Source organism: Rhynchophorus ferrugineus, unplaced genomic scaffold (assembly GCF_030347505.1).
Source record: "Rhynchophorus ferrugineus isolate W39M unplaced genomic scaffold, kcgeb_rfMv2 rfM8, whole genome shotgun sequence".
Taxonomy (NCBI): Eukaryota; Metazoa; Arthropoda; class Insecta; order Coleoptera; family Curculionidae; genus Rhynchophorus; species Rhynchophorus ferrugineus.
Genome location: NW_027472587.1, coordinates 11,001,376 through 11,027,828, shown reverse-complemented (window position 1 = coordinate 11,027,828; position 26,453 = coordinate 11,001,376). Strand labels below are relative to the sequence as shown.

Sequence of the window (26,453 nt, the reverse complement as noted above, 5' to 3'; positions counted from 1 at the left end):
CAAGCCATGCCTCATTGATGTGAACAAATGACAATCAAAAGGTGCTATGTCTGGTGAGTGCAGCAGAAATTCGCATTGTAACTATAATAGTGTATCCTTCACAACTTTTGAAACGTTATTATGTAAGAGGATTACTTAGCATCTATTATTGTTTATTACTTGTCTTTTTTGCAACAATATTCGTCATTCAATTTATTCAGTTTATATCAGTAGATATCTGCAGTAGCACATTAATTCTATTTTGAGCACTCTATAACTCAATAATACTAAATGGAAAAATATTATATTATATAAGAACTGTCAAAACAACTGGATTTAACAGGTAAGTTAAGTTGTTTAACACGTTACATTGATACATTATATTTTCACCTATAGATATCACTGATTAAAAATGCATACATATATGTATAACTTGGACTATATGATAGATACGTTAAAATATCATGAGGCGATTAAATAGTTTTTCGACTTACCAATAATTTAATGTCAACTTTCAAAGACCTTAAAAAATTATTATTGGGAGTCCAATATATGGTACACTTTTAAGGTTTACTTTATCACCTTTAAATCGATACTGCATCAGTAATGACTGTATCTTCATTGTAATTGTCAATATGAGCTTTCAAGGGATTTTTAATTGACTAAAGCGAATTTGACCAAAATTTTTGTATATATTTATCATTACTATAAATACTCCAACAAAATGCAGTTTGGATTGAGTTAATTACCTTTTTAGGCATTTAATATTATTATAACGCTTTAATTTATAACAAAATGTAATAAATAAGTAGTTATTATGTACATGAACGAGTGAATTTATGTAAAATTATAAGTCAATATCATAAAACCTAAAATAATTATGCAGACAAGAAAGAAGTCTTGATGTATGACCTAACACGAAATGCCATTACTATAAATAGACTTATTATGTAAGATTCAAGTCTAGCAGAGAAAGTAGAAGACCAAGATTTTTAATAAAACACGTATGAATCATTTAACATATACAATCATTAAAATATTAACACAGTCAACTATTTGGCAGTTAAAAAATAACTATAAATAAACGGTGTTTTTATGAATATTTTTGTTTATTATTATGACTGCAATGCTATAAGTAGGTCACAAATGCAAATTCAACCAGTAAGTTAATAAAATAACAATACCAAAAATGTCCTTTACTTTGCAATAAGTTATTGACCAGATTAGCCTCATTGAAACAGAATAAACTGCATGCATATTGGATTAATTCTACTGTTTTTAGTTCGCGTATATCCAGTTAAATAATAAACGAACACATAGGATGGGACGACGGAAATACATGAATTAAATATTCATGAATCGTACTGTATACGGCCTTAACACCATAGAAAATAAAATGAATCAATAGCAAACTAAAAATGGATTGGGGTTTACCAATAATTCAATTAATTTCACCGATTTTTCTGTTTACAGTGTCTGAATCACGTGACCATAAATTTAACCTATAATTTAATTTTGGTAACAAGTACTTACTTTAGTCAGTAAAATATATATTAATTGTTATTAAAAAAAGTAAGATATTAGTAAAGAATTGTACATTTGTGAACCTCTAGAATATATTATAAAAATAGTATTTTACTTACTTCTTTCATTTGATTGAATCTTTTAATTTCATTTCAAACGTGTGACATGAAATTTGTTTATTCCTTTTGATATTGACATTGACGTCAATGTCAAAAATTGATTACCGTTAAATATAAGAAGATAATTAATAATGTTTATAGATTTATTTTGATAAACTTTAAAATTCTATTTGACCTAAAAGTATCATAATTACGTGGCCGTTTACTAATAATGACATATATTTATATAACAGTATAATAATTCGTCATATTTTCTACAAAAACAAAAAAAAACCAGAGGATTTCTGGTTGCCTGAATATTTAACAATTAATGACAGAGTAGCCTTGAGATACACATGTGGATTTGTTTAAGTGTAATTTCTGTTTCCGTGGATAAATATGTTTATTATACGTTAGTATAATAAAAATTGCTGAGTCCCCAATTAGGTACCATTCTTGGCTTCTGTCAAGATATTTGGACACACAAAAAATAATGATACATTCACCGACAATTTGTCGGGTTAAAAAGTCATTGCCTTCTTGATGAGTTCAACATTTTTTCCAAAAATTAAATATAATTATGTTTCGTTGAAATTAACTTCTTTACTATTTTATTTTAATTTGGCATTTAAACATATGAAAAATAAGAAAGAAATTTGTTTTTATAAATAGGTCAAGATTACCTTCTGGGTCTAGAAGCCTGGTAACACCGTATTCCTTCTCGGCTACATAGAATACCGTCTCCAAACGTTCTCTGGGTCTCTGGCTGCGTACGCGACCCCAGTCGATGAGATCGGGTCGGTTTCTGTGCAAGATGGAACTGAAAGCCAGTCCGTCCCTCCAGGACTTGGTGAAGTCCTGTACTTGGACACCCGGATATTTGTGAGTGGTTCGTTTGGCCCATCGCAGCAAATAGTCTTTGGCGGAAACGTTCGGTTCTTGCCCGACAACAATGTCGGAGATCTGAAAAGAAAAAATTGTTTATATATTTTTGTAGAAAATGGTGGATGCGCAAAATGTTATAAATTATTGAAAATCGTGTACTTTATCGGACATTTTCCCATGGAAATTGAATAAAAACAACTAGTCCTGAGCAAACTAATCATCCATGCGTTCGTGAAGATTGATTCGGGCAGTGTGGGCGTGCTCACGAGCGATTCGAATCTAATCAAAAGTTTCAGCTGCGCAGATTTGTGAAACGGTCTTGATTAAATTATAATTGATTGATGTGACCTACACTTTTTGCCGCTGTAGCTTCGTATTTTATGCAAATCGAGGGGAAGTAATATTTACGACAAGCGGACAAACGTGTTTCATGTTACGAATAAAACGAAATTAGAGAGTCAAATGCTAGTTATTAATAGATATATTTTTTTAATGAACACAACTGAGGATATTGTCCTATTTTGATAGCCGGATTTAATCGATTATATCTGGTTCCTTTGCAATATTAATAAGGCATGCAGAACCAACAGGATGGTAAGTAATAGAAAACTATAATTAAGATAATAAAAATGTTCTGTTCAGTTTTACAAACTCTGCCGTAATTTTGTTATCAAAGATATTGTTATCAAAAAATTATTTTGGCTTCTTTAAAATATTTACTAACGAATATACTGCATTTATACCGGTTTTCTTCAATGTTTCAAACAGTTGTTGATATCGACTTATGGACTGGCCTTCTTCGCCCTCTTTGAAAAAGATAATAGTCAGATATCCATGCAGTTGTATGCATTATTCACGAAAAGCCTAGTTATCCATTCATAATTCCGCAATTTTGGATAAGGAGCATTAATAAGATAAATGTTAGTAAATATTAGGTGCTATATATTAGGTGCACGTATTTTGATCAGCGATATTACAAATATGAATGTATACAATTATTCAACAACCTAACCTAACTCTTAAATTCGATGGGTTTGACATTTATCTACATAAAACATCAGTTTTTCATTTGGTATTATTGAGTTATTCAATGTAAACAGACGCTAATCGTGGAATAAATTCGACATTAATTACTTTTTTTGTTTGATTTGAAGAAACCTGCTGCAAAAGCCCTTCAAATACGTCTACAAACTTGTGGTGATGTTGTTCTGTCATATCCCAATTGTCGGTTTTGGCTTTTAATTAACGATTTAAAAATGGTGATTTTGAAGTCAATGATAAAGAGGAGCCAGAAGGACCAATATATTTCGACGACTTATTGGACGAAACCTTAGCTGAAACTCTCGAAGCACCTTCAGAGGCTTAGCAGTTGATGAATTCAACTGTTTCCGGATGTTTACATGCGATCCAAAAATCCTAAACCAGGCAAAGCAGAGTTTTCTGTGACGTATAGTGACTGGCGATGAAGAGTTTATCTACTACAATCAGAATGTCCTACCTGGAGGGAGGATATTAATAACGAACGTTTGTTTGATGAAAAGAAATCTATGCATCATCGCTTAAGAAATGAACATCGATGTGAACATGTGAACAACTAAGTGAAAAGTAAGGACTACAGTAATTTGTCTTTACTCTAGTCATATGGCTATTCGCATACCATTGCCATTCATAACATTATTATTTATGACATTAGGGCAATTTATTAACATTATGACAATACATTAGTATCACTACATCAGTATTTCAATATTAAAATAAAAATACCTTTATTATTTATAATTATATAAATTTTTGGTATATTTTAGTACAGAACTTCGTACAATTATTACAAAGGGCTTTTATTAGCAAAAAATAAATTCAAAGACCTATTTAATGAATACCACGTATTATATGAATACTGAAAATGCTCGAGATGATAATAGGAAATCATAGTACCGTCAGTCATCAATGTATTGAGTGTTTATGTCTGTCGTAGCATTTATTATAATAAGGTGAAATGTTGGATATACTCAAGTATTGGTTACGTGGTAGATATTTGATATTTAAGACATTTAAAAGTATTTGAAGTCCCATACAGAAGGATGGTTTTCATGACAATATGAAAATAATTTTGGTGCTTGATGAAAAATGATGTAAATGATATCATATAGCATAAAACATTTTGGTTAAATTACATTGATATATCGCTATAGTTAAAAAAGTTATCAAAAGTATTGGTTGCATGGCCTTCAACAATACAAATGACCTTGAGCTACATACAGAACATATCGTCTGCGAACTCGTTAGAATCATTGTTAGAAGTAAATAAAGAGTTGATGAAGGAGACCAGTTTTAGAGCAAAATTGACAAAAAGTTAAACAAGAGAAAACAGTCTTCCATCTCAAATTTCAACCTTTCTCCAATAAAATATAATCGGAATCGCAGTTAAATGCAACTGTATTCAATACATACAATGTTTGAAAATATGCATTTAGAACTAAATTCCTCTTCGGCTATCAATCAAATTAACAAGCATAAGACGGAAGAACGCCTAGTCGGTTTAATAGTTTTAAAATAGCTTTTCTTCGGTGCGGAGGACGTTGAAATAAAGGCGAACCAAAAAAAAAAAAATAATAACGAAAAGGATGAAATTAGATTGTCAGATTACTATTACGGGATGTTGTCCAGTTCGGGTCAGGAAACACGACACCTAAGCCAAAACAAAAAAAAAGTAGAAAGTACCATTATAGAACAGTGTCTATTTTGCGTAGGTCTTCTGCTGAGTACAGTTAGACAGAAAATTAATTAATCCTGCGGTAATTAACAATCGGTTAGTGATTTATTCAAATTAAACATAACCAGGTTTAGACGATGTTTGTTTTGTTTTATTTTGTAATGAATCGCTGATGTTGCTTTTTTCCAAGATGACCAGCTAGAACCAAATGGTCTTTTGCTGATGTCGCTTCGGGTTCAAGACAAAAAATAGCGATAGAGACTCTGGATTACAACTGGTATTGTTTTATTCTTTTTGTGTTAAGGCGCCTAGGGAGAACCTCACACTGAGCATGTTCGTGAAAATCTTCACGAACGGGAGGCCTGATTCTAGGTGGTATTCGCGTTCCTTATAAACCGTAAGCCTCTCTCCGAGACTTACCTGTACCACACCTGTGCTCCGTAGAGGCAGACTGGACAGACCAGCATTTTGTACAGAGTCGTTTTTTGGGGGATTGGGAGTTTGCTTTTTCTACAGAGGAGTGGAAATATTAGACTGTATACGCCATTGTCTCTGCAGATAGCGGTCTGGATTTGAGCTGACCATTGGAACCTGCGATCGAATTGGAGACCGAGGTATGGTACCTTTTGAATCCGGAGGATAGAGACTTCTTCACTTTGGAGGCGGTATACGCTGAACTCCTTCTTGTGGTGGAACAGAATAGTTTCGGGATAATCTGCAGTCGTCAGAATTTATACCACGTAACCGCCTGGTTGCGTTCGATCAAGAGTCGCGGATGGCGTCGAGACTGTAAGAGATCGTGAAGAAAGATGTGTCATCTGCACGGTATATATGATTGCTTGGGAAGTGGGAAATCAGCCATATAAAAGTTGATCAGGGAGGGACTAATGGAGCACCTTGCGGGGCTCCTGTGGACACCTGTCTTCGAGAGGCGACTGCGTCGCCGATCTTCACTTGAAAGGATCTACCGTCCAAGTGTGAATCAATCAGGAAGATTAGGTCATTCGGTAGACCTAGCTGGTTCGCTTTGAAGACTAGATCGTTGTGTCATACTTGATCGAAAGCTTTAGAAATATCTAAAAAGATGCCTCAGACTGATTCATCGAACTATACCGTATTCTTCGAACAAGTATCCAGAGTTTATGGATATTGCTCACTTCATTTACAGTTTAGCTTTGGCTACCGTCCTAAAGGGTTTCGTAATCACAGCCCTTCCATGAATATTAGTATTGTGAAGCTCCCGCCATACTATTATTGTTGAAACAGTAACAAGTGACACAAAAACATTAAACATCTGAAAGTCAATCGCAAATTTTACTAATAATTTATTATTACAGTCGCAAAACAAAGCGTATAATACACTGAAATAATAAATACTTAATGAAGTGATTTTCTACATGCCATGTATATATAATATAGACAGAAGAAATACTTATTGCCAATAGGGCAGATTGTGGACTCACGAAGAGTAATAAAAAAAATTTCTTCTTGGCATTCTCTTTAAAAAATAATCATCGAAAAGAGACAATGGTGAAACCTGCTTCTTACGCAAGGCAAAATATGGATTATGAATTTCTAATAGCGTATTCTAAACTAATAAGTACCGCCTATTGTTACGGGTTATAAACGATTGAGAGTTGAGTAACCACAATTTGGTTTTCATTCGTGTTAGCAGAATCGTAAAATAATATTTTTATTGTTTCATCAGTTGCATTAGAAGTGATTTATATCCGAGACTAATATTTGCACAATGGACGAAGAACGACACACGTAGGCTTTTACCTATGACATTCATATGCTTATTGAAAATAAATTGCCAATAACCTTAACCTTTGTATTGGTTTAAAACACATTCATTACACACTGGAAACGCCTGAATGCCGCATATATGATGAAATCTTTATTATATCTTCAACAAGTGTGTAACTAACTTCACTTAACACGTGTTCTATAGCGAATATAAAATAAAAATGACATATTTTGTTTAATATCAAAACAAGAAACTGTATGGAGATATTACCAGTAGATTAAATATTGATTAAGGCTTTACAATGTGATGATATCATCTGATATGACGGGCTGACGTTATTAATGATGCGATACTGGTTATTATAGAAGCATTACAGTATATTTTTTTGCAAGCTGAAGTTGAAATACACAGTTAACTGAAATTGGGTCCATGTTAATTGGATTTTTATACTACTTGTAGATATTATAATGTTGTTAATAAATTGAATAATAAGATCCAACGCTCTAGCAGTCCTCCCATTTCTTCGGGGAACAGCAAACCTCATTTAAATGATAAATCAAAAGGATTCGCTAGAGGTACCAGAGGTGTACAAGGTCCTTTGTGAATGTAGAAAGGTGAATATATGAAAATGCTGATGATGATGAGGATGATATAGACATAGCTAAAAAATATGCACGATGTTATAGATGGAAACACAGTCCACTCAGCTTTTGTTGATCACTAGATGGGTGGGACACGACATTAGTTTATAATTTTCAGCTACTCCATAAGGCTATTTTGAGTCCCCGACCTGACACATAGATGGCGCTACTAGAATTAAATCCGTATGATTTTTAGTTAGCCCTAACCGTCGAAATATAAAAAGAACATAAAAAGGAATTTTGCGTGTTGATAAAATATTGCTTTGTGAAGGGAAAAAATACAGTTGAAGCAAAAATTTGGATTGAGGCCGAGTTTCCGGACACTGCCCCAGGAAAATCAAACATCAAGGATTGGTATGCTAAGTTTAGATGTGGTGAAATGAGCACCGAAGACGGTGAACGCAGTGGACGCCCAAAAGAGGTTGTTACCGACGAAAACATTAAAAAATCCACAAAATGATTTTGAATGACCGTAAATTGAAACTGAATGAAATAGCAGACACTCTAAAGATATCAACTGAACGTGTACATCATATTAATCACGAATATTTGGGTATGAGAAAGCTCTGTGCAAAGTGGTCATCCGAGTGGACTCCACGCGATGAACCCGCTCCAAAGCGTGGTCAAACGCAACAGTCGGCTGGCAAGGTTATGGCGTCTGTATTTTGGGATGTGCATGGAATAATTTTCATTGACTACATTGAAAAAGGGAGGACCATCAACAGCGACTATTACATAGCGCTATTGGACCGTTTGAAGGACGAAATCGCCGGAAAACGACCGCATTTGAAGAAAAAGAAAGTGCTGGTTCACCAAGACAATGCACTGTGTCAAGTCTCCATAAATTGGGCTTCGAATTGCTTCCTCATCCACCGTATTCTCCAGATCTGGCCCTCAGTGACTATTTCCTGTCCTCAGATCTCAAAAGAATGGTCGCCGGGAAGAAATTTTCGTCGAATGGAGAGATGATCGACGAAACTGAGGCCTATTTCGAAGCAAAGGATAAATCGTACTACAAAAATGGTATCGAAAAGTTGCAAGGTTGCTATAATTAGTGTATCATCCCTGAAGAGAATTATGTTGAATAAAAAAAAACTAATTTTGCCAAAAAATGTGTTTTACTATGGTAGGCCGGGGACTTTTCAATTGACCTATTAAATACCAAAATAATCCCAACAAAGACAAGGAGTCATAAGAGTATACCAATCTTACACCATGCAACAGAACATGAACAAGAAGGGCCCTGATCGATTGAGCTGTGACACCCACTCGATTAAATCAGTGTCAAAGCAATATCAGAACTAGCCCTGAAGATGCAATCTGTAATGGTTACGAAACGTCGTCTTCTTGAATAAACGCAGCTCCGATATTATAAATTAAAGGTAATTAAATTTTGTGTTGTGAACTAATTCAAAAAAAGTGTAATTCACATTATAAAAATGTTTACATTAACGAATGATATAAAAGATTATGATGAAAAAAACGATTTAAACGAACAGTTCAATTAAAATCTACAATTTTAGCCTGTTTTAATTGACGAACGAATACGAACTTTGTGTTTACGTTAACGCAATGTTTTCATTATTGAGTGTTTACGTTATCAAGAGTCTGCTGTATTTATTAATGACGTTAACGCTGAACTTAGAATTTTAAAAATAAAGCGAAGATAATTTTTCTCAATATCACACGGTACTAAATCGTCTACATTGTGAGATTATGAGAACTAACTCGTCTTAAACGACATAACTACCACTCATCTCGAACGTTGTACGATGAGCGACAGTAATTTTCTTTAAATTCGTGACAATGCTTTACCGTAAGAAGAAAAAACCAGGCGTGTCTCCCATCTTATATTTCTGCTATTGTTCTTTATGATAATGTACCCAATACGATATGATCGTAATATGGACATCAGAAATGCATAATCCGTATCGCGGTTAGATCGGTACCAATTGATGTCTAATTTGCATCGTTTGAAATTGATAGATCTATGTTTATTTCTTGTTTATCAATTATAATCGTAACATGATTATATGCAGACTACAAGGTAAGCTTACTGAATGATATTTAATAAATTAATTATGGTAATTATGTTTTATTAAGCATTGTACTAGTCGATATTATAAAACAAGTTCCTGGATATATACCAGTCTCTTGATAAAGTGTGGGACACAGGGCTGCAAGTTAAACTAAAGAAGCTTTTCTCTCATCCACACTTTCAACTAGTCAAATCTTATCCCACAGACCAGACATTTTATAAAATATGTGTGTATATGAAATCAGATGAAGGATACACTCAACTACATCCAATATATTTAGGATATCGCAAGGAGACATGAGCCATAAATCACTCTATTCTCATTTCAACATCGAAGTATTACAACTCTTATATAACACCAGAACAGGAACAGAATCTCAAATGAATAGTGTTATGTAGTGAGGTGCATTTAATAGTGTTAATACATACATATTATTACACCAAAGACTAAGATAGTGCCGATAGGTCCTCCTAGACATATACCTAAATTTAAGTTATTGCTATGGAAAAGATTCGATCATATGTTAATGTACAAGTTATAGCAACTTCTTGTTATATAGAGTTTTAGTCCGGATTAGGAAATTATTCTGAATCAATTTCTCCAAATATCCCCTAAATGTCGTGGAAGTTCTAACAATGATAAATTAAAAATGCTACATTTTTTCTTATTACTTAGTATGTTAATTAGCATCACGCCCACAAGTAAAACTATTAATATTGGCATCACAAACCCATCCCGCACAATATCGTGTTTTAATTGATCGGTACCTATTGATGTGTAATTTGCATGATTTAAAACTGATGTATTTATGTTGATAGTGATCTGGTATTATTTATTCCTTGTTTACTGATTATAATCATATTATGTACAGCTATGTAATATGCATATTGCAACGTAAGCCCATAAAAATTCATGTTAACATGTTATTGTCATAATTTCATTGACTATGATACATTTGTGGTATTTTGAAAAATGTATAATTTTGTTCGTTGTTTAAAAAAAACGTAGTATAATATTAAGTGAATCTAGACGTGTCCAAAACATCACTTGAATGGACGCACATGGCACATCATGAATTGAGTTAAATTATTATTATTTTAGAACAAATGTTTTAAAAAAGTTAAAGCGCACAGTTTGGGAACTTATTTCTTAAAAGTAATATTGAGAATATGAAAACTTTAATCTTTAATTTAAACTATTAAGATGAAAAAGAGCTCCGTTCGAATACAACATGTTAGCAAACGTTAAAAATAATTCAATTATCTGAATCTGACTGGCATCCAGAGGCTGTAATTCTTGCACCAAATGAATTTTGCAATGGTGCAGCATTAAGTTTTTATGTAGTATGTGGTCAAATGACGATCTTTTTAACATGTCGCTAAATATAAATTCTCTATTGAGGCATCTTGTAGCAGGATTTGATGCCACAACAATGGCAACAGTAAGACGACAGTCATATCGCCTTACCGTCTCATTGAATAACGATCAGAAGCATCTATGATCTTCCTCGGTGCTTAGTATAAATCGGCATCTTCAGAATTACTACTTTTATATCCACATCAATAATCAGTAAATGTCAAATTTCTTGTAAATAGTGTCTTCCTGAACTATAATTATATCGGATCTACGGAGCTCTGAGAAAAAATGAGACACTGACATTCAATGAGACAATACTTTTAACACGAATATTGTTTAAATCGTTGAAAATTAATTCACAACCTGAATTTAAAAAAAATCGTGTTTTAACGTATGATCACTGACCCCTAAAGAAACGAAACAATGCCAATTCGATTAGTATTGTTTTTTATTTCATCAACTCGCTGATTGCGCACAGCCGTACATTCACACATTACCGTTCATTTTCACCCGTTCTCGCTAAATTTCCTGCTAAAGTTTTATTCTTTTCGGCGAAATTTCGAGGAGACAATCGCACTCGCAGCGTTGTGCAAACCGTTCTGACCCAATAAAGTCGAGTTTCTCTATTCGCCAAGAACACGAAAAAGGTCCGTCTTGATAGCTTCGAACCGAAAATGGATAATCAGGGTTGTATAGTTTCGAAGTCGAACCAAAAATAGAATGGCGGGGAAGGACGGGCGGGCCATTTGAAAGAAACATGCCCGACTGACAGAGCACACCCACCAAATAAATCGTAAATAACAACATCGTTTTGATTTGTCTCTTCGATCCAATCAAAACAAACAAAAATTATACCGAATCATTAAGGAGGGAATTCTATAACGCTTTCATAACATCGTTTTATTTTTTGTATTGAAGTTATTTCTAATGCAGAAGGTTTTTTAACATTAATCATTAATAGATCAAGGTCTCAAGTTGACATATATAGGGTTTGGTATTAGGATAGACGCCCATATATCGAGAAAAAGTATTCTTTCTATAGTAGCAAAAAATAGATATTTGAAATTACAAGGGCCAGTGTGACTGATTGCTATTTTTATTTTAAAGGTGAAATTATCAAGATCGAGCAAGATTCTACCCAAACAACTTCCTACCACGTCATCAATATTTATGACATCAGCATACCGCAATATTGCAAAAAAACAAGTATAACACTAAAACAACGTTTGCCAGTTTATAACCTCTAATTATTATCTGACGTTTTGAAGAATATTGCAGACATTTGGCAACATGGCCTACCATTATTAACCCAAATCGAATTTTATAGGCTGATTTTAACTAGGATGAAATGAGAAAATATAATCATCGAAATGAACCCTAAATATAAAATACACAAATAGCTTCCGTGCGACAAAATGTTCCGAGTACGTATATGTTGCCAATTCCCGAAATATAAATAGTGACCCTCGTACAATAAAACAATTCTAACCTATATACTATTGTAGCTGTATAATTAACTGTCGTTTACATTATTACTATAATGTTAAAATAAATTATATTTGATAACATTTTTGTTTCATTATTTTATTTAGACTAAAATTTTGTTATATGTCAAAGCCAAAATCCAGAGTTGATGGTCAACATTGCGACGTTTTGACGTCATACATTGAGATGATGTAGGTTCACTGATACTTTGGATAGACTATATATATATTACCCGGTATATGTGGAAGCCATAGTTCTTAAGGTCTCAAATCCTAAAATTATATCATTATATCAGAATGTAGCGTAAAAGTCTTAAATTTCTCTTCCAAAAACCGCAATACTTTTTCTGAAAATCTAATAATTGTTAAAACCGAATCATTGTTTGTACGACACGTTAAGGTACATCCAGTGACACAGTCGTGTGTTTTGTTTTTGTGTTGTCGCTTCCCAAATATGGCGCCTCGACAACGATGTCTGCGTGGGGCACGTCGATGGCGCTGTCTTGTCTTTTACGGGGCCACAACCGATGGCCATGACATCATTCGTTATTTTTGCACTCTGTTCCCAAAAGCGATATATTTTTCGTCAAGTTCTCTCTCCTTTACTGTTATTTTTAACCAATGTCCAAATTTACCGGTCTGCTGAAGTGGCTCGGACTGATACAGATCGCCCCATTGTTATGCTAATTGTCAGGATTTATTCCATCAGACGATTCGGATTATCTATAGTTGTGTTTTTTAGGCTTGGCGAATAATGCTATTCGAAATGCGATTCACCAGAAAAAAATAACAACAAAAAAAGATACATTTAAATGCTCCTATTAAACAAGTTAGATGTTAGTATAAGATTAGTTTCACTTGGATACAGAAATATATAAACCATTATATATTTTTCTGCTTTTCTTTAATATCTACAATGGGTTCTGAATGTAATCAAATTCACTTATCTAAGATGGTTTATTTATTTTGTAAATGTATAGTACAGATGGTGTACAATTTGCTGAAATGTAAATAAGCTTGTAGTTAGAGGCTCGAAGTATCTTCAAGCGATATTGCTGTTAAGCTGTTTCTCAATCTCAATCTTGGCTTTGACACTTTAGAAGTAGAAATTGTGTGAATTATTTTTAGATCAGAAATATGTAATAGTTTATATATTAAGAAAAAATGAATCATACAAATAGGAATTATGAACGATATATACTTAATTAAATGTGGTACCATATCAAAAACCATAAGAAGCTATTTATAAAGGTACTCAGATATTTAATCCATGTAATTTTTACCCTACGTAGAATATGCCCACTAATGACCTGCCAACTGTGTGTGGATCAGTGTCTAGGTAGTGTTGTAAGAATCAATACGTAGCCTAATTTGCTTATATGGAATCCAACGATTGGGTACTGCTAGCAGGTCTAATGTCATCAACACCCCTCAACACTTCCAAAAAAAGTGTTGCGTGCCATTGTTGATGCTCGGTATTATGATGTCTCTAATGAAGTGATATACCGGGATATCCTTTTAGAACCCGTAAGGAGTGTCATCCAGAGTATTTATCTTAAATAGTTCGAAAGAATGTTACTCAAATATACTTGCCAATCAGCTAAATGTGCAACATGATAGTGAAGTGAAATGATTTTCTACATATCATGTATATAGTAATCATAAGAAATATTTATTACTCACTAGGCAAGTTGTTGAACCAATAAAAGTAATAATAAATAGGAAAAAGTTCTCTAGATATAGTACATTTGTATTTACCAATAATAGGACTAAATAATAGCTAATAACTAAACGATTTTGTTGGTATTTAATTCAAAGCTAACAGTCTAGAAATTAACACAGTAGATGTGAATAAAATAAGAGTAAATCAGAGACAAAAAATAACTGAAGAAAAATATTGATGAACCGAAATATTGTTAAAAAAAATGTAATAGGTACGAAAACAAGAATTTGGATCAAAGGAAAAGACAAATTAATGGGCAAAGATGAAATAGAGAAAAAGTCAAAGATAAGAAAGTCGTCAGTGAATGTCAACAACAAGAATGCCAAAAAAATAGAATAAAAACTGGATGCAGAATCAAATAATGGACTTCAAAATATTTAGAGAGGTCCTTTGAAAGCGATTATATCTCTTCAAGGGGTTTCAAGCTATTTATTCAACTCGGAGCTAGAATGTCATTTGCTAGAATGACAATTACACACATGAAAACAAGACATATTTTCAATTTAATGATCAATGTTTTTGCGTGGAATGCTACTGCAAAATGTAGCAACCAGGGGAAGCATCAGAAATAACATATACCCAATGGATTTTTAGTTGAATTTTAAATTTATTTATTTTAATTCAATTTATCCTCTTGTTTGTTTCTCTTCATTTAAAATATGCAAATATATGAAAACGGACTCAAACTTTTTTCTTCAAGCTTAGAAAGGACAGGAAGTGTCTCGAACTAGGTGAATATCAAAATGATTTCCGACGATCTGTTAAAAGGAAAAATGCAAACTGAAGCAATCGCTACTACAATCTGGGACATGAGCTGACCTTTACTAATCAATCGCTTCGGAATCTGTTCGACTCGTAGGTGTTCGCAACTACGCCTTTCACGTCAAGATATTTCAAATTGATTAGTTTGCTTTTTTTCCTTACTGATCGATCTGGGTGAAAATCGGATTAATATAGCTTAAAGTTGCTTTATAACAGGAAGGCTATAATATAAGACGAAACCACGTTAGGTCGATGCGACGACTCATCCGAGAATGACATCATCGGTTAAATATTCGTAAGAATTGTTGAAAACAAAGGACAATAATATGTTGAACGACCGGATGGATTCGTACAATCTCTGTTCATTTTTGTTAGTTCTCCTTTTATTTATTCTTACAACATTGTAGTGTGATGTTTGGCTAGTTGTGGTGATTTAAAACATGATCAAGATCTCTGGATGACGATCAGTGGCCAGTGGTTGTATATATGTATAAGCTTTATTGTGAAAAATCAGTACAATATATTTTATTAGAAGTATTGTCCATCGATGGCCGCTACTTTTTCCCATCTTTCATAAAAAGTTCCTTCTCTGACAGGTTACAACGCAAATGTCGGAACAAGTAATAATCAAAAAGAGCAAGGTCTGGAGATACAGTGGGGTAGCAATTCCCATTTTAATGTTTCCGAGTACTTTTTCGCCGGTTTTGCGACATGGGATTGGGCGTTATCATGCCGAACAATAACATTGTAGTGGTTTTGCTGGTATCCTGGTTGTTTTCTCGCAGTTCTCGGCTTAAACGCATCAATTCTAATCTATAGTGATCCCCATTGAGGGTTTCATCCAGAAATGTCTTCAAACTTTTGTTTTCACCTTTTTGTTTGTTTGAAAAAATGTTTGTAAAATATCAATAACATAATCTTATAAATAGTGACGATTTTGTATTAGTAGACGTTTTTCTATATTTTATTATTTTGCAGTTTTTCGTCAAAAATGTCTAACTTTGGGAATCCATGAGTTGAATTCACCGAACATTGTCCTTTCTTATTACCATTTATCTAGATACAAATCACATTACCACTCTAAGCAGTATCTTATATATCAAGGAGATTGATTTTATTAATGTAGAGCTTCAGAAAAGCAAAAGAAGATAAATTATTGTTCCAATATACTGCCAGAAAGTTGTGATTATTGAGGTTACAAAATCACTGATTTTACTTTTATACAGTAATTATATAAACTATAATCTTCAACTCATACTACCCATCACTAAAATCTATTGAGCCATCGAAATATGTAATTTATTAATCTATATTGTCGCTACGAACTATGATGATCATGATCACTCATGAGTAACCAATATTATTGTGCTTAAAAATCAAGCTCTTAGGGCTCAGTGGTTAATCAACATCAACCAATCAATTTTATTGAAGAAATGTTATTGAATTAGGTTTAAACGCCAAATTCATTCTATATTTTTTTGTTATAAGATCACCATGAGCCGTTAGACATCATTCACTGTTTCAATAGTATAATTTTAGAACTATCTGACAGAAAATAATTGATATTTTTGATATTTCGATTATGTTAACCTCAAAATATATCTATTTAATTTCATCATTAATCATAACGAACAAATAAAAAAGAGTGTATATTCAGAAATATCAAGGTCCACACGAAATTAACATTAACATATACACATGCATTTAGACACCATAAATAAGATTACATTGAAAATAATGTTAAACTAAATTACCGTATAATTCTGACCACAAAAATCATTTAAGGAAATTATTTATTAAACATAAACATAGGTCTATATATCCGATCTCGTTGTTTTAAATATTATATAAAGGTAATTTTTTGGGGTTTATTAAAATAAAGGTATCAAGTTTCAGATCACAGAATCTGAACTCCTAAATTGTTGTCATCTTGGGCCCTATCAAAAGTAATATGCTAGATTAAACTCAGCTTCTCAGAAAAAAAAACGCTTTTTCTACTTAAATATTTAAATTAGCACCAAAGTGCTCTTAGGTGGCGCTTATGACGTCAATATACAGTTAGTAAACAATGAAGTTGGGCACATGAAATTATTAAAATCATTTATTTCGCGTAATTATTAACTCTAAAGTGGACAAGTGTTGTGTGGTCCTGTAACATATGCAGATAAAGTGATTAAACGATAAAAAAACGATATTTTTTTTAACAAATCTATATATTTGATGCTTTCATGTGTTTTGATCAGCGATATCTATTGAAGAAAATGTAAAAAACTAAGTATCAATGTAACCACCTGTTAAATTCGATTTTCTTGATATTTTTCGACATAAAATAGCAGCTTCCTATTAATGAATTATTGAATTATTGAATTATTCAGTGTATATAGACGCTAGTGATGGAAGGTTCAAAATTGCATTTACGATATTCATTACTTTCGTTGTTTGATTTGAAAAAATCTGTTGTCGAAGCCCATTACTCAGACAGTTGATGAATGAACTGTTCCCACGAGATGGGAAATATTTAAAACACTGGCTACCACATGAATTGACGAATTTCATTGCTTACCAAGGAAAAAATAAGAGTTATGGCATGAAAAGTGGATTTGATACGACAATACCAAGTGCAAAAAGTCGTACATTGTTGTTCAACTTATCTAAACTTATGTAAAGATATTTTTGTGATTGTTCACTACTGTCATCATCCCATTTATTCATAGGAATGAAAAGAACGTGTAATAGTCCTTTCCTAATATCTAATATGTGTGATTATATTACTTCAATGACTGGGTACCTTTACGCGTTTGGTGACTGCACTACCAGCATCACTAGTCACTTCCTCCGCACTTCTTATACATTTCTGATGGGCTCTTTTCGTAAGATCCTCCCCTCTGCTCTGCTCTTCACCCCTGGTCAGCGTGGTGACCTTCCTGACAATCTTAGTAGTGATTCTCCGAGTACCATCCTGCCCGCGTCTGCTGGTCTTGATGGATTCCAACGAACTACCCAACACTTCCGTCGACAATCGCTTCTTCGTGTATATCGCCTGAAGACTATCGTTAGCATCCACCTGATCTAAGCTGGTCACGATCGGCGGGCCCAGGACGGAACTGGGACTCTTCGTGGATGTGGTACCTTGCATGAAGAGTCTTTTTGGGGTACCATTCGGTTTAGAGTCTTTTACAAAGCGATACATCGACATTTTCGTTAATTTATTATGTGATATTTTAGTCACGTTAAGTCGTTAAAACATATTCGCGTTAGAACTGAAAATATATTGTTATAGTTGCTGATATTCTTTAATAACAGTAAATGGAAAAATTGACAAAATTCATCTTGTTTAATTATCTAATTATAAACTGTTAATCTTGTCTGGTGAGGATGTTTACAATATAATGTCATCTCTTATCTTTCTATGCATGTGATTCTTTATTTAGTTTGAGGAAAAGGTATAAATATGGAAAAAACTATTTTAATTAATTAAAAAATGTATAAATTAAATTACCCCCATAATAATGGTGTAGTTATTAATAAATGCTTTTCCACTGATTTAAGCAAGAAGTAAATAAATACGCATGTGAATGTACTTAGTGATTTTTTAACAATTCTATAGAAACTAAAACAATAATAGTATATGATAAGAAATAATCTTATTTTATTTGTTTAAAATAATGAATTATGTGAATATAAATATAATGGTATTATAAATTTCAAAGGAGATATCACTATAACAATAATTGATAGAAATATAAAAAGTAATAGCTAATAGTTATACAAACAAATAATAATACAACAAATAATACAAAACATGGCAAGAAGTAATCAAATTATTTGTTTTAATTAATTATTTAATTTAAAAGTTTTAACTGAGATATAATTATGGTGAATTATTAGTCATATATAAAAAAACAATGATATGACAATAATTATCAAAATATCATCATTCAAAATGTCAACAAGTGTCACTGTCAAAATATCATATTGATATTGACATTCTAATTGTCATTTAAATGTAAAGTAAATAAAAATTGGATAAATCGTAGTAATAGCAACTGGTATTAATTAGAAAAAATGAATCCAATGGTAACGTAACTACACTTCTAATGTGGTCAAAAAGAAACTGTTCATTGAACACATAACAAGTATATCAGCAACTACACCAAATAAAACCATTACGAAACCTTTTAAGTGAAAAAATCTTGTTAGATCGAGTAGGCTAGATTTATCACCACCGGCATTTGTAAACAAACGAAGGAGACGAACTGTCGAAAAGTCGCGAAACGATACAAAAGCATAAAAAAGACGGAAAACGGAGGTGCAGGTGCGTTACGTCAGATGCGCGCTACGAGGTACTGACGGAGTCCGCGTCGTCGAGCTTTTACCATACGCCGGGCGATAGTTTCAGTGGTGGCGTTGGCAAATGACAGGGGCGGGGAACCACGGGGGGGAACCTTGTGCCGCCCGAATATTGTTCTCGCTCGAAGAGACCGATTGACCATTTACGGTAGCGCGAGAGGAATGGAAATCGATCGGTTATTATACGGTTTCCCGTTGGTTCATTTAAATATCGTGCATTTGTTTGTGTGGAACTGTGTATTAATTGAAAACACGACCTTCGATTAGATCGCCGGCTACCAACTGCTACAAGAAAGAGCCTGTTTTCATCGATAAAAGTTAATATATTTCGATTAAATAGATTGAGTTTTTATTAAGAGGGTTTTCTAAGAACATGCCCTTAAAAGTATTTTTCAGGATCTCGATTATTTTCCGAGATATAGCAGTTTAAGTTCCGCAGTATCCAAACCGGCTGGAAATGTAAGCTGCTTTACCTTCTCTATATATGCTTCTATCGTACGAATTAAAATTATAACAAAATGTGATTTTTACCACTTTTAAAAAATTCCAAAATGTTAAAAAGAATGTTAAAGCGAATGAAGTACTCCTTTAGATTAAGCATTTTCTTTTTGGTTCCAGATTACTAGGAATGCTTCACACTTTATCAACCTGTAACTTATTGGATTTAATGTTTTCACTTTTTTCTCTTATATATTCCTTAAACATTAAGACATTTAAAAAATGGATAGCAAAAATATCGTTTGTTTTTATTCGTGCCTCTATCACATTATTATCATCATCATTCAATGGCAAGAAAAACATAAATAAGATATTGTGGGATATTCATAGAGAGAAACAAAATTTTATGTTGAAAGGTTTAGTAAAAAATCAAAAATAGACATGACAGAAGAAGAATAAAGAGAAATGTTGTCTATAATACGAAAATAATTTAGTAAAACGTTTTGTACCTGGTTGTATCAAAAACCATTTAAAAAGATTGATTATATGCTTGGTGACGGTTTTGACTTAACTATTAATAACCAACAGTTTTAATAATATAAGAAAATGAATATCATATCTAAGATAAAGTTGTGTTAATTGGGTTGTGCCGAGAAAAGCAATATGAGCAATTTTCATAGAGATGGAAAATGGATACTATTAACTAGGCCATTAGAAAACTTGTCCACAATCTTGAACCATGAACCTCTACACCAAGTCAACGTTGAGACGGTTAAAATCAGAATACAGTGCTAGTGTACACTTTAATATTAATTTAATGTTATATTCAAATAGTAATTCTTAATTACTGAGATATTTAGTGTTAAACAAAAATAATTTAAACAACCATCACTTACTTAAATATAGCTTGTGCGATCTTATTCTGGATATTTTGACATTAAAAACCTTATTGTAGTTACGTAATTATGGCCGTCAATTAAATATTTTGAACCTAAAACACCGGTATAATTTCAACAAAAACTAGTTCAGAATCAGAGATCAGAAGAGGTGATGCTCAATAATAATTTTAAAAACAAATTAATTACTTATATCTGTAGTATCAGTTGGGTTAAGAATATTATAAAAACTGAGAACTTGCTGTCTACTCAATGAATACTAAACTACTTTTTTTGGGAGGGAATGAAAAGGCAGTCGGTTAGTGAAGTCACAAAGTTAAGAGAACTATATATGGATTTTTAGGGGATAAAATAGTTAGTGATTACACTCCTCTTTTCCACCTAGTTCCATCTAGTTGTGGAGAAATATGGAGAAAGGTTCCAGAATACCTCAGAATATTCCTGTGATAGAACGTGCATATAGGAGCCACTCTAATATGGCCGAACTACAGATCGTTTTAGTAGACCATTTTCATTTCGAAAACTAGAGCTAATAAAAAAAATCTTGTCATAATCATTATTATTAACTCAAAATTACTAATAATACAAATTAAAATTGCTTGAAAATATCACAGAGAAAAAGAGAAATTAGCGGATTTTAGAGTCCTGCAAAATAGATATATAACTTCTTTCCTAAATGAAGGAAATTATTCAGGAAATATTAAATAATACTGTGTTTTTACTTCTGTACTATAAACACAGAAGAAAAACAAATTCACCAATTCAAATATTATTGCTATTGGTTAAGCGAATATATAGATATTTATTCCTTATGACTGCTGTCGCAAACATTCGAAGAACGCATTGACCTTGGCTGAAGATTTGATCATCACTTTATATAACCATATTTCTACGTGAAAGTCACGTTTGTTTTGGGCAGGTCAGTGACGATATGTACCAAAACACTCGAGAATCTGAAGAATAACTTCAGATACAATCATGTCCTTTTAAAGAACGCTGACTCGAACATGTGCTGTTAATTCTTCCCGACCTTCTATAGCGATGATTAGATGATTATTGACACCGCCGCCTATCGACATCTGTTCGAGAAAAATCCCATGGCTGTTAAATTAACTTGCAACTGCTATAAATTATCCTGTTTCATAAATAGCTTTGAGGAGAAAAAAAAACCGACGCACATTTTGTAATAACAACATGCCACCAGTTGTTTAATGAAAGGTAGATAGATATATTGGAGGGTATCATTAAAGGAAAACGTTGAAAATATAATTTTTATACTGTAATATATGTAGGGTTCTTACTAACATACGTTATAATTGCTACTATGTGATAACTTAATAAGTTATTAAGTTTTAGGGTCTCAAAGTGCCTCGTTTTCTTTTGTTAATCAACTTCCAAAAAGGAGGAGGTTCTATGTTCGGCTATATTTTTTTAAATGTCTATTATTATTATATTGTCGATTTCTCCGTTAATTGTTGGCCGATTTTCAAAATTCTTTTTTTTATTCGAAAGAGTGCACTTCTGTAGTCCCATTGGAACCAAATCATGATCTGTTGGGGGGAATGGGTGGAAATCGAGGAAAACGCTCAAATTTTAAAGGCACGTACAATGTTTTCACACATTTTTTATCTATAATAATCAGATATTTGTGTATAATGTTATTGCTAAGCTGGCGTGACGGAAAATCGGAAGTCGTTTAGTGCAAAAGCCATTTAGTTTGTTTTTTAAGCACAAACTATAACACATATGACGTCGTAGAAATATTGTACACAACTGCTTCTATGGTGTAATAAATAGTTAAAGCGTTTTGTCCCAAACAAAGATCGCGGGTTCGATTCACGGCGGGGACAATAACTTTTTGTTGTTCTAGTTTAGTTAGAACATTTGTCAAATCACCTAGTCTAGGTAGTGGACCCGGTAGCCTGAAACGCTCCTTAATTTCAATCATTGTTTCTTTATTCCTATTTTTCCTCATACGGGCCGCACTCTTACTTGGCCTACCAATTGTAATATTAAATAAAATAACTGCGTAATTTGTTGAGTAAATATTTAACACTAATATGAGAACCTGAACTGGAAATTGGCGATGGATCACTACCCTGAATCATGTGAAACTGGATACTAATGATATGTCAGGATACTTAGGTATTGTATTATTTTTATCATCAAATAACGTTAAGAATCGTTCTAATTTGGTAGTTTTGGGTCAACTATCAGTTGTTATTATTAAATTATCCGCAAAAGCTCCTATTAATATGTTTATCTTTTCCACTTTTTTATACTCTATAAAAGGTCAATTGAAAAGTCCTCGGCGACCATAGTAAAACACATTTTTTTGGAAAAATTAGCTTCTTAATTCAACATAATTCCCTTCAAGGGTTATACACTGATTATAGCGACCCTCCAACTTTTTGATACCATTTTTGTAAAACGATTTATCCTTTGCTTCAAAATAGGCTTCAGTTTCTGCGATCACCTCTTTATTCGACGAATATTTCTTCCCAGTGAGCATTCTTTTGAGATCTGAGAACAGGAAAGAGCCGCTAAGGGCCAGATCTGAAGACTACGGTTTTCACTGACTTGTGACACGGTGCATTGTCTTGGTGAAGCTGTACTTTCTTTTTCTGCAAATGCGGCCCTTTTTCCGCGATTTCGTCCTTTAAATCGTCCTATAACGCTATGTAATAGTCGTTGTTGATGGTCCTTCCTTTTTCAAGATAACCAATGAAAATTATTCCATGCGCATCCCAAAATACAGACGCCATAACCTTGCCAGCCGACTGTTGCGTTTTCCCACGCTTTGGAGCGGGTTCATCGTGTGCAGTCCACTCGGATGACTGTCGATTGGACTTCGGAGTGAAATGATGGAGCCATGTTTCATCTATTGTCACATATCGACGCAAAAACTCGGATTTATTACGCTTAATTATCTTCAAATACTGCTCCGAAACAACAACTCGTCGTTGTTTTTGGTCAAAAGTGAGCTCACGCGACATCCACTTTACACAGAGCTTCCTCATACCCAAATATTCGTGAATGATATGATGTACACGTTCAGTTGTTATCATTAGAGTGTCTGCTATTTCATTCAGCTTCAATTTACGGTCATTCAAAATCATTTTGTGGATTTTTTAAATGTTTTCGTCGGTAACAACCTCTTTTGGGCGTCCACTGCGTTGACCGTCTTCGGTGCTCATTTAACCACGTCTAAACTTAGCATACTAATCCTTGATGGTTGATTTTCCTGGGGAAGTGACCGGAAAATCGGCATCAAGCCAAGTTCTTGCATCAATTGTATCTTGCCCCTTCAAAAAGCAATATTTTATCAACACGCGAAATTCCTTTTTATAAATTTATTGACAATAACAAAAGTAACTTTTGTCAAAAATATTCACTCAAAATGGTATAATTCACAAACCAATGATCCGACAGCTGTCAAATTTATACACGCATCTTTCGATGGTTAGGGCTAACTAAAAAAACATATGGATTTAATACTAGTAGCGCCATCTATTTGTCAGGCCGGGGACTTTCCAAATGAGCTGTTAATGTGTCTTGTATTGTCTCTTTAATATTTCTTAGTCTTGTTTGGGTTTTGAGGGTTTTTGATTTCATGATGTCTGTGCAATAAAGGCATTGCTATTTGTCCTAATATAACCCATAGTATTTCTCTGCTTACTCTGTAAAAATCAATTGTCGAATCAATTGAATATTAATAATGTGCATAAGTTTCTATAACAAAACTTTGAAAATATCAGATAACGAGAATAATATAAAATTATATCGATATTTAGAGATCAAAATGCGTATATTTCTCTAGATTTCGTGAAAGGTTTCATATTCCGTAGAAAGAGAAACCAACACCTCGCCCATCGAGTTACCAACGCGGAACTTGCATTTCCGCTGAAATGTCCGACATCCTGGTCGAAAACGGCCACTAATATTAGCCACGTTACGCCTTCCAATCTAGACCGGACCAAATAGAAATATAGTTTTGTTTACTTTTATTTAAGAAAAAGCTTTAACGAACGATTTAATCGACCGGTTTCTATTATATATTAAAGAGATAGATAGATAGCTTTTAATTGCATATTTAGATTAACTTTTTAAAAAAAGTACCGTGACCATATAAAAAATTGGATCATCGATGTGATAGTCACGTGTTTATTATAATAGTAAAATGATTATTAAATAGAAATAGGGCTTAATATTATTTTAATATTTTAAAAACGTTACAATTATATTATTTGACTATCTTTATTATATTTTAATGATGCTGTGAAAGATTGTGCTCTTAATGATTCTTGAAAAGATTGTTGAAAGTAAGACAATATCTTAAAAATGTTTAATTATTACCATATTTGTTCAAAAATAAATTACCAAAACATTTTATTTAACTGTATTATAATGTGACAACAAATCTTTTACTAAATAATTTTCCAGTCTGAGCTACAGATGGTGGAAATCCATATGATCTCTGGATGAAACTAACTTTCGAAATACACATGTCAAAATGTCATGTCATTCACGTTACTAGTTCACATTTTACAATGGTTTTAGAAAATCAGCGTTCGTTATATTCGAAATAATATATGATTAGTGTTGGGAACTATCGACTGAAATTGACTATCGACTGTTTAGTAATTGACTACTTTTTACTATCGACTGTTTCAGTCGACTGTTCTCAGTCGCTATTTTCTGTCCGACTGATTTCGTTACTATTTTGTATCGACTGTTTCAGTCGTACTTTTAGTTACTATTTTTGGTTCTACTTGTTTCATTCGATTGATTTTTAACGTTCTGGCTCTGTCGTCCTAATTGCGGCCTTGACAAAAATGTAACCAATTTATGCTTACATAGATTTATATGTAATATATGCAGTTTTATGATTTTTTTGGTAGTTTGCTTGTAAAAAACAATATATTGTATATTAATATTATAGCATTTTGTCACAATATTTTCAAGATTCCGTTCAATAATAAATAAACTATTTAAATCATTTCTATCAGATTATGTCATGGATTAGTTTTTTTTCTATGATTAGGTATATGTTTAATTTTTATATAGTATTTATGGTTATTGTACATTTTTAGTTTTTAGGTTTTAAGTCCTACTGTGTATATTTAATAAATTATAATAGCATATGATTTAAAAATAGTAATAACACATTAAAATATAATAAAACATTTGTGGGGTATTATTCCCATTCCATAGAAAAATTCAATTCCTTTTTACAGATCCACAGAACTTTCAAATATAAATGTAATTCTACTTTGTTTTAATAGATTTAGTATTTTTTAAAGTTAGTTTGTGAAGGAATTTATACATGCCCGTCTCTTTTATACTACCGTTGGAAAATATAACCACATATAAAATTAACTGCCCCAAGCAATTATCTCCGCCCTTTCCTCTCTCACAATTTATGCAGGAAAGGATTCGTACATCTTCGTCCGACATCAGGAATTGAAAAAAAAACCAGTCGAACCGTGCATTTGTAATTAATTAGTAATTACTATTTTCAGTCGCTAGTTTTTTGAGTATCGACTGTTTTGCGACTATCGACTGTTTCGACTGTTTTCAGTAGATAGTTCCCAACGTTATATATGATCATTAAATAACGACATGATGACATGACGCATACGATGTATATGAATATATGATTTTATATCAATGATGTTGAATATTTTAGTTGGAAAATCAACCATCAAGGATTGGTACGTTAAGTTTAGACGTGGTGAAATGAGCACCGAAGACGGTAAACGCAGTGGACGCCCAAAAGAGGTTGTTACCGAAGAAAACATTTAAAAAATCCACA

The 26,453-nt window shown here is 32.9% G+C and overlaps 1 protein-coding gene across 45 annotated transcripts in view; it reads right to left on the bottom strand.

Annotated features, from left to right (window-relative positions):
• Positions 1-26,453, bottom strand: part of shot (dystonin-like protein short stop) — a 342,592-nt gene that overhangs the window by 79,063 nt on the left and 237,076 nt on the right. For 43 of the 45 annotated variants that reach the window (XM_076411410.1, XM_076411419.1, XM_076411401.1 and 40 more), the window contains one exon: positions 2,285-2,564. In XM_076411410.1, the coding sequence (XP_076267525.1) occupies positions 2,285-2,564 (280 nt within the window). Of the gene's footprint in view, positions 1-2,284; positions 2,565-17,742; positions 18,215-19,041; positions 19,058-19,129; positions 19,305-26,453 lie in introns of those variants that run through there. The other 2 variants (XM_076411421.1, XM_076411422.1) reach the window with 2 other exon arrangements.